This window comes from Monodelphis domestica, chromosome 5, assembly GCF_027887165.1.
Source record: "Monodelphis domestica isolate mMonDom1 chromosome 5, mMonDom1.pri, whole genome shotgun sequence".
Lineage (NCBI taxonomy): Eukaryota > Metazoa > Chordata > Mammalia > Didelphimorphia > Didelphidae > Monodelphis > Monodelphis domestica.
In genome coordinates this window covers 244,776,506-244,793,369 of record NC_077231.1, presented here as the reverse complement: position 1 = coordinate 244,793,369, position 16,864 = coordinate 244,776,506, and the positions used below count along the sequence as shown (strand labels likewise).

Below are 16,864 nucleotides of genomic sequence, written 5' to 3'. Positions count from 1 at the left end.
AACCTGCCTCAGTCTAGGCCACTTGGCAGGGGCAGGAAAGCAGCGGTGGGTATCAGACTAGCCCATGAAATAACAGGGGAAATGATAGTATAGGATGAGGAATATAGCTGGATAAAACAGCTACAAACATTGCCAAAACAAGCCTGCAAGACCACCTCCTTGACAGACACACCAGAAGAATAAGGGCAGCCAGTCCTACCTCAAGTACCAAAGAGAAGTACTCTGTAAGCTTAGAACAATGTACCCTCTACCCAGGGAAGAGGAAAGAAATAACAATGGGGGATGGGTGGGAAACAACTAGAAAAATGATCAAAAGATAAACCTCTGAGTTTAAAAAGTTATTTAAATGATAGAAAAGACCAAAATATGAACTCAGAAGAGGACAACAATGCCAAAAAGGAAACATGTGAAGTCTCAAAGAAAAATGTGAAAACATGTCAGGCCTCAAAAGAATTTCTGGATGAACTTGAAAAGAAGTTTTAAAAACCAAATAACAGAACTGACAGAAAAATTCAACAGTTTGGGGGGGGGGGGGGGGGATTCACTGAAGAAAATAACTCTCTAAGGAACAGAATCAACCAAATGGAAGTGGAGGGGGGGGGGGGAATGGAAGAAAACAATTCTTTAAAGAGCAGGATTAGGCAATGGAAAAGGAAACACAAAATCTCAAGAAAGAAAGTAACTTCCTTATAGTTAGAATTGGACAAATAGAAGCTAATGGAAATCATGAGGTGGCAGGAAACAATAAAGCAAAATTCTAAAAGTAAAAAAAAAAGTAGAAGAAAATCTAAAATACCTCACGGGAAAAATGACTAACCTGGAAAACAAATCCAGAAAAGATAATCTAAGAATCATTGGAATACCTGAAACATATGATTTTTTTTAAGAAGAGTCCAGAAAGCATATTACAAAAAATTCTCAGGAAAAACTGCCTTGATATCCTTGAACAAAAAAGGAAAAATAGAAATAGAAAGAAATCATCAATCACTTCCTGAATGAGACCCCAAAATAAAATATCCCAGGACTACTATAGCCAAATTCCAGAACTCCTGGGTCAAAGAAAAAATACTACAAGGTGCAAGAAAAAAAATTCAAATATTGAGGAGCCACAGAGAAGATTACACAGGACATAATAGTTTCTATGTTAAAGGACAAGAAGGTATGGAATTTGATATTCTGAAAGGCAAATTTGATTGTGATGGAAATACTATTGTGCTATAAGAAATTAGGAGGAGGCTTTCAGAAGAATCTGGAAAGACTTCTATGAACCGAAGCAAAGTGAAGTAAGAAGAACCAGGAGAACATCATACACAGTAACAGCAATACTACAAGATGATTAGAGTGTGAATGATTTACATATTCTGAGCAATACAGTGTTCTAAAATATATCAAAGGACTTATAATGAGAAAGAACTGATGGAGTATAAATGCAGTTCAAAGCATACTTTTTTACTCTATTTGTCTTGTTTTTACTTTTGGTTTGTGTTTTCTTTTGTAATATGGGTAAAATAAAAATGTTTTTCATAACTACACGTGTATAACCTATATAAATTTGCTTAAATTGTTTGTCTTCTCAAGGAGTGGGATGGGGAAAGAGGCAAAGGAGACAATCTGTAACTCAAAAAATTTCATGTTAGTTTTTTTTATACATAATTAAGACATACACACAAAGAATGTTTTTCAAACTGGGAATTTTAGCACCATACTATTTTTTTTTGAGCCACCTCTCTTCAATTTTAGTGCTGTGACTTTTTAAAAATGTGAATTATGCTTATTTCCTTTGTGATTTACTGACACTTTCTAATAATTAGCTTGATAAACCATAAAACCAGGACTGAGAAGCACTAATTTAGGAAGCATTAACCAGAGTGGCTTGGTTGGTTAGTGCATAGTAAAAAAAGAAATCAAAGTTGCTAATTTCAGCTCTTGGTAGACTTTACTCTGATCTAAGGCCAAATAAGTCCCAAAGCAAAAAAGAAAATGTATATGAGGAAGCATGATATGGTGATAGAAGCCCACCCACCCAGGAGCCAGGAATACATTTTTCTACTATGAGGTGCTATGTTGATAGGATAATAGATTTAGTCTAACCCCCTCATTTTGCAGATAAGGAAACATGCCCAGGATGATAATATGATTTACCCAATGCTGTAAAGGTAGCAAATAGGAAAACTGAGTTTCAGACCCAGATTCTCTGACTCCAAAGCCAGCACTCTATCTACAAGTGCCTCAAATATAGATAGACCCTCTAAGAGTCTTATTCTTGCCTTCCTTCTGTAAAAGCAAATCTCCTCCCTCCTCTCTGTGTCTTTGTCGGTCTCTCTTTCTGTCTATCTCTTGTCTCTGTTTCAATCTCTCTCTCTCTCTCTCTCTCTCTCTCTCTCTCTCTCTCTCTCTCTCTCTCTCTCTCTCTCTCTCTCTTTCTCTCTCTCTCTCTCTCTTTCTCTCTCTCTCTCTCTCTCTCTTTCTCTGTCCTCCTTCCCCCCTTCCCTTCCCTGGTTCTCTCCCTGGGGCTCTTCAGGAGGTAATGATTTCCTCCCTCACTGGAAAACCTTGAGCAAAGGCTGGGTTCAAGTTCTGGCTTTGACACCTATACATACCAGCTATATGTGTGAGCTAATCAGTTCCTTTCACTGTCCTTATGAAATTGTTTTAAGACTTAATTACAGATGAATTGCTACTTTGCTTTGAGGAATGGAATTTATGCACTGGGAATGCCCCCACACCAATGAAATCATATGTCCAGATTAAGTCCAAAGTTAACTTCAGCTTAGTGTCAGCAGACTCAATTCTTAAGGGTTTTAAGAGCTAGAAAAGACCATCCCTTAATGATATAAATGAGAAAACTGAGGCCCAGAGTAAATAGGTTGCCCACAAAGCTTATAATAAACAGCCAGGCCTTAAAAGAGAGCCTCTTTCTCCTGGAGTGCAGAATGAACTCCCAGAGATAGAGCCAGTAACAACAGGTTTTGAAATCTTGACCTGAGTTTCCAGTAAACTGTTAACTAAGGAACAAAAGAGTCTTAAGAAGGCCTTTTCCATGAGATATTGATGTACAATAGGTGGAGGTTTTAATTGGACCAACAATTTAGGAGAAAATTGTGGAATTCGGTCCAAAGGACTATAAAACTGTGAATACATACCCCTTTGACCAGTGATACCCCTTTTCAGTCTCTATCCCAAAGAGATCAAAGAAAAGAGAACAGGACCTTTTTGTACAAGAATATTTCTAGCAGCAATTTTTGTGTGGCAAAGAATTAGAGATTCAGACAATGTCCATCAATTGGGGAAAGGCTCAACAAAGCGTCATATAGTATTGTGATGGAATACTATTGGGCTATAAGAAATGATGAGGGAATAAAATCTCACAAAAACCTGGGAAATCTTATGTGAACTGATGTAAAGTGAGGTATCAAGAGAACACTGTAACAGTAATATTGCATTGATGATCAACTGTCAAAGAGTTATTCTGAGCAATACAATATTCCAAGACAATTCTGAAGGACTCATGATGAAAAATGCTATCCACCTAAAGAGAGAGAACTGATAAATTCCTAGTGCAAACTGAAGTTTAATTTTTTTCCCCTTCCTGCCTCTCCTCTCCAACATGACTAACATGGAAATATTTTGCATGACTTCACATGTATAATTTGTAGGGTTCCAGGTATAAACAAATCTTGAAAGTATTTAACATACATTCAAAACCTGACTGATGAGCAGTTGTGCTCATGTACCAGACTTATTGATATAGTTCTAATATTTCACATGATTGATCAGGATCCTTAAACAGAATTGGAGCTCAAATCTTGTGGTATTTTAACCCTTCCCCACATCCACAATCCAGAAGGCTGGCCAGCAATTTCTACAGCTTCTTTGTAATGTCTAGGGCACTGAATTAGCATTTGTATGAGAAAGGGTCAATGTCGAGAAGGTGAAATGAACTTCTGGTCCCTTTTTCTGCTATCTTTATAAAGCTTCCTAGAATCCATCTAAAAAAATTTGACCCTAGAGAATATCACTTTAGAGCACATATGTAATCTTGAGGAGTAATAAGGAATAAAAGAAGTTTCTCCATTCTCCTCTGCATGGCTACAGGTTCCAGGATTTTGTAACTTTTCTGACCAGGAAATTCAGGAAACGACTTTAGCACTATTCATTTCAATGCCATGTTTGTGTTTGTTTTTTAACCACTTCATATTAGCAAGATTATTCAAAATTTAAACCAACCAATTTCTATAAATCAGAGGTTAAAAGGACAAAAGTTAGCACTTATCACAAAGGTGATAATTATGATTTACAGGTAATGTTTCAATAACTACAGAGAAAGTGAAAGTCCTTTTTTCATACAATTTTAAAATTGCTTGTACTCTCAACTCTGACACTAATATTTAACAACTGCTGAAGGATGGTGAAAAAAAAGAAACCTAATAGAAAAAACAAAATCTAGACAAGATTGGCATTCTAGCTGCTTTGTAAATATTAGTAATGCTTACTTTCATGGAGCAAACACTGATGTGCCCAGATAGGTTAACAAAATCAAGTTTTGCTTTTAGAATATCTAAAAAATCAAATAATCAATGACTTTCTCCCTTGCTACCTCTAATTTATCAGTGTTCACTGGAGTAAGCAACAGAAAAACTGGAGACTTTTTTTCAGCTCAGTTAACTCCATAAGGTTACCTGTAAACTAATAAAGTACTTTGGCAAATGCCTGAATTATCTGGTTTTGGTATCAGGAATTAAAAAAAAATGGAGGGAGTGGTAAATGCAGAAATGATTCAAGTGAATTTAAATTATCATTTAGCAAAATGATGGCTGGCTAATTCTGATAGGCACTAAGAAATTTCCTTTCCCTGAATAAATCATTTGCAAATATATTAGAGGGAAGTTGATACTAGCTAGGCTAGTTTACATAGGATTCCTAGAAGTACAGGGAGATTGTAAGCAACACTATGCAAAAAGGGGCCCCTAGATGCATTGTTCCATCACATTATAAATATTAGCCCATTTCTCAGCTTCTGACCTTGACGCCCCTGGGTGACTTTGAGAAGTCACAGGCCTCAGGAACCTGTGAGTCACGTTCCCATCTCCCATATGATTTGTTCTAGTTAAGTGTCTGATTCAGGCCTGCAGGTTCTTCATGTCCTTCACGTTATTCCTAAATGACCTTAGATTAAAATAGCATGGTGCTTGGTACATGCGAGGAACTAGTGAAATAAAAATGTTTAAAGAAGGAATTCCTAAAGAACCAACAGATGTTTACTCCCTCTCCCCCACTTGCTGCCTACGTTTTTTCACTTCCATTTCTTTCAAACAATCCGCTAACAAAATACAGTCACCAGATTCTATTTAACGCCAAAATCGACCCTGTAAGTACCCAATTAACTCTTGCAAGGAAGCGAAAGAGGAGGAGGCGGGAGGAGAATGGTAGGCGGGGCCAAGGAGTAAGTGCCTTTAACTGTCCTTATAAGGATGTCAGACTGGAGCCCTGTCAGGGATGTGCCAGGCTCAGAAAGAGGTTAGAAATGTCACCCCAGCTGCTACGAAGTCCACCTGGGCTCCCCAGTATGACTTATCTGCAGCTTTAGAGCATGAGAGAGGGTGGAATGAGAGGGAGTTTTACACTCCGGGGGCTTCTGGGACCGCTGACCTAGGCTGGACAGCGCAGCGCAGCCCAGCCCAGCGCAAACGAATCTAATCTTTGGATCTGGGAGGACAGGACTTAGCCAGCCAGAGGAGGATTCCCCCATTCTACCGTGGCTTGGGGAGGAGAAGGAGAAAGGCAATTTCCCCTAGGATGACGCACGAGGGCGGAATTAGGAAGGCGTGGGAGAGAATCACGTACACACGCGGGGAGAAAGGAGGAGCCTCATTATCCCACCGCTACTAAGCCTAGGTCCTCTAGACAGCTGGGGACTCTTTCTTTCATACCTTGAGCACGAAGTCAACCCCTTCAAAGCCCCCTTCCTCACGCACTCAAGAGCCTTAGAAGCCGGAGCAGAAACTACCTATAATTTGAGTGTGATAAGGTAGGGATCAACTCGATCCAGAGAAAGGAGGATTTCAATGATCAGCTTTATTTTGTGGGTGTAGGGGGCTGCAAGCAATAACCATACCATTAATTAATGCGGGGGGACTTTGAGCAAGTTATTTCCCTACTGTCTTTCAGTCTGTAAACCAGGAGGGTTGAATTTGATGATCTCCTGAGAAAGATCTTCCCCAGCTTTAGGATGCTGTTTCTAAGATGGCTGGTCTATCCCTTTGATGTTCTTTGGATTTGGACAGCAACGCTTGCCAGATTAACAATACTGGTTTGCAGCCTTGAGTTCACTGATGACTGGGTGAGAGGGAATATATGATATCAAAGATCTCATTTTCCAGAGATCACAGGTGGTATCCAGTCTAAGTAAATATCGTCCATAAGATCTCAGGTTTAGAAGCCTCCCCTATGCTCAGATAGGGAACTAAGTCCTATAAAGAGGAAAGCTGGAAAGAGGCTCTCTGGCTGTGAGGTTGGAGGAAAGAGGCAGACAGGGCGTGACAACTTCTCTGGCCAAAACGTTAGCAAGCTGCCAGGCTGCGCAAGGAAACGTGGGCAAGGCCCCCGGAACTTCCCATAGACCACAGCCTCCCTGCAATGCAGCAATACCCAAGGATCGAGACATCCCACTCCTCACACCTCAACCTCCACCCCAGCTCCTACCCACAGGAGAGCGACCCCAAACCAATGGAAAAGCTGGATGTCAAACAGAACCAGGGGAATTCTGGAGATTGTTTTGTTGTTGGGTTCCCCCCACCCCACCCGAAAAGGAGAGCTACAACTACATCCAGGAGTGGAAAACACGTTAGTCCTTCCTTAACCCTTACCCCTCCGCGCCCCAGGGGTGTATGTGTAGGAACAGGGATACATACAGGAGGCGCTTAATAAATGGTTTACTGATGGATCGTTTCCCAGAAGTTGCACCAAGCACTAACCCTCTCGTCTAAATTTCCATATAAACAATGCCAACCTCATCTGGGTTTAATTCGCCAGCAGCCTCCCCCCCCCCCCCGCCCCCCGCTCCAATTCACATATCCCAAGCTCCTAACTTGTAAGAAAAAAAATAACTGCTTTATCTGGATCGGACCCACATACCACATTCCAACTCTGGGCACCCCCTCCCTTGGATGCCCACACCTTCCGAGGGGGGGGGGGGCGCGGGCGTGGGTGTTACCTTGGGCATCGCCGCCGCTAGTAAGGACCGCGATGACTTTGCCAACACCAATTAGACTCCGATTTGCGATCTGCTCGCTATGACGCTCAGCCATGGTGAGAGATGGGGCCCAGAGGGGAGATGTGGATTTCTGCCGTGTCCGCAGTCCGCTTCTGCACTAGGTTCTTAGGAGTCGCTATTGCAGCCTCAATCTGCCTAGGTTGTCAGCGCATCCCCGAGGTACAACCCGAAGACCCAGCAGCTGCTTCGCAGTACCTACCGGCCGCTGCACGCTCCACCCCTCCGCCCAGCCCGCCTCCTCCCGGGCAACGTTTCAAGCGCGGATGGACGGCGGCTCCAGCCAATCCCCACGCGCTGCAGGAGGTCCCTGAACCAATACTGGGTCGGCGCTGAAAGCTCCCAAGTTGGGTCGGGTTGGAACCGGGTAGAGATGGAGGCGGAGGTAAAGGAGAAGCCCAACTAGGTTGAGGTTGGGGTCGGAGGTGGAGTAGAACAGGTGGGAGTCCCCTTGCAGGTGCCAAACAGAAAATAGGGCTACTGAGGGTTTAAAGAGCCAAACTGGGAAAGCTGCCTTGGTTAGATTAGTGACGCTCATCTTTACTGTTTTACGTAAAGGTACAAGCTAGACAGAGATGGGTGGTAAAACCTAATGGGCACGAGGACCTTGCCCCAATGTCGGGGAGGCGCTGGAGCTGCTGCTGCTGCGTGCCGAGATGCATGCTTCCACCGCCTCCTGGCGTCACTCAGTGCCTCGGCTGGGAGGGAGGGTGAGGCCTAAAGGCCGAGAAAGGATTCCCGGCTCTGATGGAAGAGGAAGGGCATTGCAAGGTCCTTTGGGCAGGATGTACTTCAGGGAAAATCCCATTTCGCCCGGCGGATTATTGTGAACAGGTCAGCTGAGCAGTGAGTTTTGCATTTTGAGGCTTAGGCTCAGCCTAACCGAGTGACTTTGTTGATGAAGAAATGCCACTATCTGTGACATTTAGGCAAATTTTCTTTGCCTCACTTATCTCTTTTGTAAAGGTGGATTAGATCATTTCTGAGGTTTTTTCCAGCAGCAAATCTGTGATCCCCTAAAACTTAACTAGTGGAAAGAAGATGCCAGAATTAGGCAGCAGGTGTGCACGTTTTCTCATTCAACAAAAGGGATTACAGGCTAGCCCAGTGGCAGCCAGCCAGGCTCTCTTGGTTAAAAAAAGGTGACTAGTCATAAAGGTTGTGTAAATAAATATTTAACACACAAAACCTTCAAATCACTTTCAGAAAACTCCAGATCAAAAATCAAGGTTCAGTTGGAATGATGGGGGGGGGGGGTAATAGATAAGACAATGAGAACTAGCATTATAATCAACCCCAAAAATTTTTTTAAAGATCATTTTTAAATGATCAATTTTTTTTTCAAATAACCTCTCATGAGGAACCCTTTGTATTATACATTGGAAAGTCCACATTTATATATTGCTTAATGCTTTCTTTACATCACTGGTGAATAGCAACATTATTTTCCCCCATTAGAACAAATAATAAAAACAAGAGGTTCGGTTGCCCAAGGTCACATCAAGGTCATTTGTGACTTCCACCTAAATTCTAACTTAACTCCTTGCTCTCCATCTTCTTCACACTGGGCTCCAAAGAAGCAGTCCTTGGTCAAAATCTCTACTTTCTAGAAAGGGCTTATCTTGAAGTTTTTCTCCATGCCTAACCTATTGAAAGTTAAATGCCTGGTATACCATTCTCACAGGGTGTAAGGTAATTTCTTAAACTCAAAGTTCTAAAAGGAAAAAAAAAAACTTCAGAAACTCTTTATTGTCTGTTTTCCCCAAGCCTTCCTACCCCATTCCTCATAATGACTTTTGCAGACCTTTTCCTCTCTCCTTAATTTCATCCCCATTGCATATGCTCATAAGAAGGCATTAGTACAAGGAAAATAGCTCTGACTCAAAATCAGGAAAGTTCATGTCTCATTACTGATGCTTACTACTATTGTTTTTTGAGGAAAGTCATGTAATCTTCCTGGGCCTCAGTTTCCTCATATGTAAAATGAAAAGATTGGACAAGATGACTTTTGAGGTCCCTTCTAGCTCCAGATTTATATATGGTCTCTCCAAAGAATGACTGTAAGTAATCTGCTTCATTAAGACGCAAGAGGCTATGAAAAGGGAGCTCCTTCAATTCTACTCCCACAATTACTAAAAAACTACTCTCATCTTATCACATTCCTTCCTTAATTTAGGTAATCCTGAATCATTAATTCCACTGCTTCTTTTCTTCAGGAATTTGATTCAGAAATCATTCCTTTGCTCTCCTCTCCATTGGTTCTTTTTCATCTGGCCCAAACATGTTCAAGTCTCCCCAATCTTACAGCAATATTTGGATCCTTTTAACTAGTAACTTTTCTATTTCTTTTCTCTTGCTCATTGATAAACTTCTTGGAAAGGTTGTCAATAAACCATTCTGCATTTACCAAATGCCTAGTATATGCCAACTTCTGGAGATACAAAATTAAAAAAAAACGAATTGGTCTCTGCTCTAAAGATACTTAGGTTCTATCAAGTGTAATAATTAAAATGGTTGAGGCCATAAACTGTGGCAGTTAAAATAGTGGAAGATATAAATTGTAGTAGATATAAGAGTGGATGAGTAAATTGTGACTGCAGGAAATATATTTTCACTACAGTGTCTTGTTTCAAATCAATATATAAGGTGGTCACCAGGGAAATATTCCCAATTATGAATATACCCAAATCAACTGGGTTTTATAATTAATTAATAATACAATGAGGAATTTAAAGAAAGAGAGAAAGAGTAAGAAAGGAATAAGTATGAAGGGCCTTAAGCCAACATGGCCTAGACCTGAGGCTTAAGAGAGAGAGATCAGTCAGTCCTTAATCACTCACCACAAGATCTGTCCAAGCAAGAATATAGACACCAGTTCAGCCAGCCGTCCTTCTCCAGAAAGGGATTCTTCTGACTGTCCTCAAAAGACTATCCCAAAAGCCTGTTTCCAGAGCTCTCTCCCAACAGCCTCCTTAGAGCCTGGTCTTTTCTTAAGAGCCTGTCATCTCCTTATATAGGGAATTTTCTCCTATGTCACCTCCCCTAAGTTCTTCCATCTACCAATCACAGTAGACGTTTTTCAAAGGACAGACCATTCTTAGTCCACACCTAAGAAGGTGTAAATTTTTGAGTAATTCACACCAGGAAAGCTCTGAGTAAGTTTCTCAGCTCTTTGTTCCTTGTAAATTCACAAGTTGTTTGACCTTTATAGGTACTTATCTTAAGAACTTTTTGCCTTATTATAAATATGGGTTTAAGTACTTTTCATTGTTCAGAAAAAAGTTTACAACTTTATCTTCCCCTAGGGCAGACTTAAGTAGGTGAAGTAGAGTTCTCACATTCCTGATCTAAGTAGAGTTCACTGCCCAAATGGGGAATGGTCTTAATCCAATCTTATGAAGTAGGATCTGGGAATTTTTAAGGTTCACAATCCCCCCTGATGATCATTGGGAGACTAGTCTCCCCATTGATCATTTAACATAATCATCTTGTAGTCCTAAATGCACTTCTAACTATACATATATACAATATTCAATTTTCTAAGAGGAAATTAGAGTAGTGAGGGAGGAATAGAAAAGAAAGAAAGAAAAAACAATGTTTTGCTAGATGCATTGACAGAAAGCCAAATTAGGGGCAGTCCCTTTTGGCATAAATGTATACATTTACAATAAATATTCAATCAAACTTCAGTTCAATCAACTATATCCAAAGTTCATTCTTGATCTTCTTGATGTAGTGTGGGTTTTCCAGCATCTTTCTGCAACAATTCATTTTCTGGATTTAGGAGTTATCAAACTTCTTTCTTGAAGATCTTTTTTCGAACAAAATTCAAAGTCTTGGATTTTTATAAAAACACAATCTCAAACAAAAAATAAAAAATTCTTAGATTTTAAATTAAAATACAAAGGGAAGACCACATATACATACGTAGGTGTAGCAGCAACCACCCCCATGAATTTTCTCCAAAATACAAAATAAATAGGAGATATTTTAGGTAGGGAAAGCACTAGCACTTGGGCATTCAAATCTCCCTATAGAAGGTAGAGCTCGAACTGAGTCTTAAATGAAGTAGGGAGTCTACACTGAATGTTTTCATTTCCTTGTCACTCATTTTTTCTTAACAAAAGTACAATCATGTCTTCAGTGATTCTCATACAACTAAAACTGTCATGCTAAAAGTCATCAATGACCTAGTCATAATTCCAGTGCCTTTAAATTCTCAGCCTCCTTAGTAAAGTGACAATATTTGATGCTGACCATCCTTCATTCTGAACTTTGTAATCTCCTTTGATTTCTCAAAAAACACAAACTTATGGTTTTCTTATCTTTCCAAGCACACTCTCTCTCCTTCACTGGCTCTTTAACCTCTTCTTCAGTTCTTAAAGTGTACAAAACCACAAGGTTTTTGTCACCAACTCTCCTTTCTTCATTTTGTATTCTATTTTGGCAATTTCATTCGCTCCCAACTCTCATCTTTATATCTTGAGCCCTAACTTCCATTCAGAGCTCTAGATTTGTCTTTTCTACTACCTTCATAATACTGCTGTCTGGCACTTCAATGCAAAATTGAAAAAAAAAAACTAAGTTGATTTTTCATCAGATTATAAACTCCTTGAAGATAGGAATTGTTTCTGTTTTTTCTTTATATTCTAGGAGTTAGCACAAGCTGGCTTTTGGCAGGGAGAAAACTCCAGCAGATGTCTTGATAATAGAAGTTCTCAGTGACTATCTCATGTCTCTGTGCTAGACTAGAGTTCTAGTTCTCATACTCATTGTCCAGTTCCTCTTTATGTCTAGGTGGTTGATACTACACTCTAATGACAAAATCACTTCTATTTCTTCCTCCTATGACCTTCACCAAATGCCAATTCTTCCTCCACCCTTCATATTTCCTTACACTGGTTCCTTGATTTCTGCACGTGAGCATTCTTTCTTTAAATCTTGCTTCTTCCCACCCTAAGCCCCTTTTCTGAATAGGGTATACCCATCCACAACTAAAATTCAGTTATGGATTTCATCACATCAAATACCAGTGATAACTACATAATCAAATTTGCCTCCTTATGAGAGCTTGGTTCTTGTTTGTTTCCTAAATTGTCCATTTCTGTATAGATGTTTGAGGGCAGATATATGGCATAGTACTAAAACTCATCTTCATGAGTTCAAAGCCAGCTTCAGATATTAGCTGTGTGATCTGGGAAAGTCCTTATCCTGTTGGCTTCAGTTTCCTTATCTGTAAAATGAGCTGGAGAAGGGATTGGCAAACCACTCCAGTATCTTTGCCAAGGAAACACAAAATGGGATCACAAAGTTAGACATGACTGATCAACAATCACAATAAATGTTTGGATTTGTGGGTTTAAAACCTATCTTCCATTTCATTGTCCTGTTTCTGGGGTTCTCCACTGCTATTCTTCTTTCTTTGTAGTTTACAATAATAGCAGCAGTTCTCAGACTTTTTGGTCTCAAATTTATTGGAGGGCAGAACCTCAAAGCACTAGGCAGACAGCTGTTCATTTTCCTTCAAGAAATACAGTCTTAAACACAGGAACTATATGAACACAACTACAAAACACTCTCCACACAACTAAAACTAGACTTGAGCAATTGGAAAAACATTAACTGCTCATGGATAGGACAAGCCAATATAATAAAAATGACCATCCTACCCAAACTCATCTATCTATTCAGTGCCATACCCATGGAACTACCAAAATACTTCTTCACTGATTTAGAAAAAACCATAACAAAATTCATTTGGAACAACAAAAGATCAAGGATATCCAGGGAAATAATGAAAAAAAAAACCCACATATGATGGGGGCCTTGCAGTTCCTGACCTTAAACTATATTACAAAGCAGCAGTCATCAAAACAATTTAGTACTGGCTAAGAAACAGAAAGGAAGATCAGTGGAATAAACTGGGGGAAAGTGACCTCAGCAAGACAGTATATGATAAACCCAAAGATCCCAGCTTTTGGGACAAAAATCCACTATTTGATAAAAACTGCTGAGAAAATTGGAAGACAGTGTGGGAGAGACTAGGAATAGATCAACACCTCACACCCTACACCAAGATAAATTCAAAATGGGTGAGTGACTTAAACATAAAGAAGGAAACCATAAGTAAATTGGGTAAACACAGAATAGTATACCTGTCAGACCTTTGGGAGGGGAAAGACTTTAAAACCAAGCAAGACATAGAAAGAACCACAAAATATAGAATAAATAATTTTGACTATATTAAATTAAAAAGCTTTTGCACAAACAAAACCAATGTAACTAAAATCAGAAGGGAAACAACAAACTGGGAAAAAATCTTCATAGAAACCTCTGACAAAGGTTTAATTACTCAAATTTATAAAGAGCTAAATCAACTGTACAAAAAACAAAGCCATTCTCCAATTGGTAAATGGGCAAGGGACATGGATAGGCAGTTCTCAGATAAAGAAATCAAAACTATTAACAAGCACATGAAGAAGTGTTCTAAATCTCTTATAATCAGAGAGATGCAAATAAAAACAACTCTGAGGTATCACCTCACACCTAGCAGATTGGCTAACATGATAGCAAAGGAAAGTAATGAATGCTGAAAGGGATGTGGTGAAGTAGGGACATTAATTCATTGCTATAGGAGTTGTGAACTGATCCAACCATTCTGGAAGGCAATTTGGAACTATGCCCAAAGGGCGACAAAAGAATATCTACCCTTTGATCCAGCCATAGCACTGCTGGGTCTGTACCCCAAAGAGATAATGGACAAAAAGACTTGTACAAAAATATTCATAGCTGCGCTCTTTGTGGTGGCCAAAAACTGGAAAACGAGGGGATGCCCATCAATTGGGGAATGGCTGAGCAAATTGTGGTATATGTTGGTGATGGAATACTATTGTGCTAAAAGGAATAATAAAGTGGAGGAATTCCATGGAGACTGGAACAACCTCTAGTAAGTGATGCAGAGCGAGAGGAGCAGAACCAGGAGAACATTGTACACAGAGACTAATACACTGTGGTATAATCGAACGTAATGGACTTCTCCATTAGTGGAGGTGTAATGTCCCTGAACAATCTGCAGGGATCTAGGAGAAAAAAACACCATTAATAAGCAGAGGATAAACTGTGGGAATAGAAACACCGAGGAAAAGCAACTGCCTGAATAAAGTGGTTGAGGGGACATGACAGAGGAGAGACTCTAAATGAACACTCCAATGCAAATATTATCAACAAAGCAATGGGTTCAAATCAAGAAAACATGCAATGGCCAGTGGATTTACAGGTCGGCTATGGGGGGTGGGGAGAGGAAAAGAAAATGATCTATATCTTTAATGAATAATGCTTGGAAATGATCAAAGAAAATATTTTAAATTAAAAAAAAAGAAAAGAAATACAGTCTTAATTGTGACATGGAAGTAGCCCTTTAGCGCTTCAAAAATACACTCTGGCATGTTCTGTCAAGCTGGATAGGCTTCAAGTCTAGTACTTGTTATATATTATTTGCCTGCCATTGGAAGACTAATCTAGCTAAGTTTGTTGAGGTATTTCTACCCAGAGAAATGTATATGGTGATAAGAACAGTACTTGATCCCATGAATGAATACACATATATTCAAAAAGCTCCCCAGTTTCCTCTTAGAAGGTATCTAATCTTGGGGGGGGGGTGCTCTTGGAGTAACTTATTTTGGGGATGCATCTTTTCTCCTAGAGTTCTACATAGCCTTCTCAGTACTTGTAGTACTATGTTGTAGTTTAGAGTACCCCAAAAGATAAAGATACTTTGGAATCTCCCCCCAAAATTATCTTTTAGTAGGATTTATATTGTCCAAATAAGTTGTTGGTTTTGCTTTGTAGGTAGAACAAATGTACTTGAACCATGTGATTTTTCACCTTTTTGGATCTCTCAAAACTGATTGATGATTTCCCACATTTACCATCTGCCTTCACTGTCCTAATCTCAATCCCCAGATATGCTATTTCTCCTTGCTTTCTGAGTCTCCATAAAACAGCTTTGGTCTCCTTTTTCTCCATTCCTAAAATTTAAATTAGAATTAACTAGATCAACTTGAGGATATCCCTCTGACATGTGAGTCTCTTGCTTCCTTAATCTCTTTGTTCTTCCTTTCTTTCCAAATACCTACCCTGGATTATCTCTACTTATCTTCTGCTTTTTCTCATTCTACTTTGCATACTGTTATATGCATGCTGAATGAAGTCACACATCTGTGCTAGCAGGATTCTACAAATTCATGTTATTTATTCTCAACTGGATCCTCACTACTGAATGGCAGTCCCTTTTCTCTTCTTATTGCACTCTCCAAACTATGTACTAGTAAATGTTTAGTGTCTAGCTCTCTCAGGGAAAAATTACACATCACACACTTTTCAGTTTAATTTATATTATTAACATTTCCCCATGTATACAAGCTACATTAATTTCCCCTAGTCTATACAATCAACAAAACAGTAAGTCAGGATCTGGTTTTTGACATTTGCTGATTTCTGGAGAATAAACATTTATACTCAAAATTTTACAATATATTTTTGAAAACTTGGTTTAATCTGGCTCTATAACACTTTTGCTTATTTTGCTCTTCCCTGCTCCCTCTCAGCTGAGGATATCATCTTATACTTTATTGAGAAAATGATACCATCCCTCTTTTCTTTTCCCTTAATTTTATACCTCTAATCTACTTAACATTATTCTCCACTCATTTTGCTTTGATTCAGCTTTGGAAGACAAGATGGACATTTTCTTGCCAAGGGCAAACACCCTTTACCATTTTGTGCAACTCTAATCATCAATCCTTCACTTAATTCTGTTATCTATAAAAATCCTTAGCCTTAAAAAATAAAACTAGACCTCAGTTTAACCTATCACTTCAAACCATCATCTTAGTCCTCCTCCCTTTCATTATGAAATTCCTGGAAAAAGCTAGTTTTGCTTTCACTTTCTCACATCCCATTCACTTCTCAGTTCCTTGTAGTCAGGTACCCAACCTCCTAATAAAAACTATAAGTTTTAATACTCCAATAAATCTCTTAATGACTAAATACAGTGGCATTTTTTTTTCAGTCAGTAGCATTTTACAGTATTAACCAAAATCTCCTCCTGGTTACCCTTTTCTCCCTGAGTTTTCATGGTAATGCTCTCTCTTCATTTTTTTTCTACATTATGGGATATTGAACTATAGCTATGATTTAATATACAAGTCCTAAGGAATTGCTTTAGGCCAGCAGTTCTCAACCTGTGGGTCGTGGCCCCAGTGGGGGTTGAACGACCAAAACACAGGGGTCGCCTAAAGCCATCGGAAAATACATATTTCCAATGGCTTTAGCCACTGAGAAATTGAGCTACTTTACAGCAAGATCTTGGAAAGAATGGGGAACCTGCTGCCCGCACATTGTACTAATATTAGTTACTTATTAGCAGTCCTCCCCCTATAAGGGGCGATGGATTTACCCTGTTGCCTGGAGACCGGACTCAAACAGAGACCCAGAGAGAGCACCCAGGCGCTGGCTGCGGAGGGGTTAAGAATGAGTCCTGGAGCGGTTAATGAAGCCGAGTAACCCCAGCAAAGTGAAGCCTCAGCTCAAGCT

General features: G+C 39.6%; 1 protein-coding gene across 5 annotated transcripts in view; it reads right to left on the bottom strand.

The window, feature by feature from the left end:
* The window catches only part of PFKP (phosphofructokinase, platelet), a 139,914-nt gene that overhangs the window by 87,665 nt on the left and 35,385 nt on the right, over positions 1-16,864 (bottom strand). For 3 of the 5 annotated variants that reach the window (XM_056800005.1, XM_007504709.3, XM_056800004.1), the window contains exon 1: positions 7,214-7,344. The exons of 1 other annotated variant lie outside the window; for it this stretch is intronic. In XM_056800005.1, coding sequence (XP_056655983.1) covers positions 7,214-7,307 — 94 coding nt within the window. In that variant the 5' untranslated portion in view covers positions 7,308-7,344. Of the gene's footprint in view, positions 1-7,213; positions 7,902-16,864 lie in introns of those variants that run through there. One more of the 5 variants, XM_001373982.5, reaches the window with a different exon arrangement.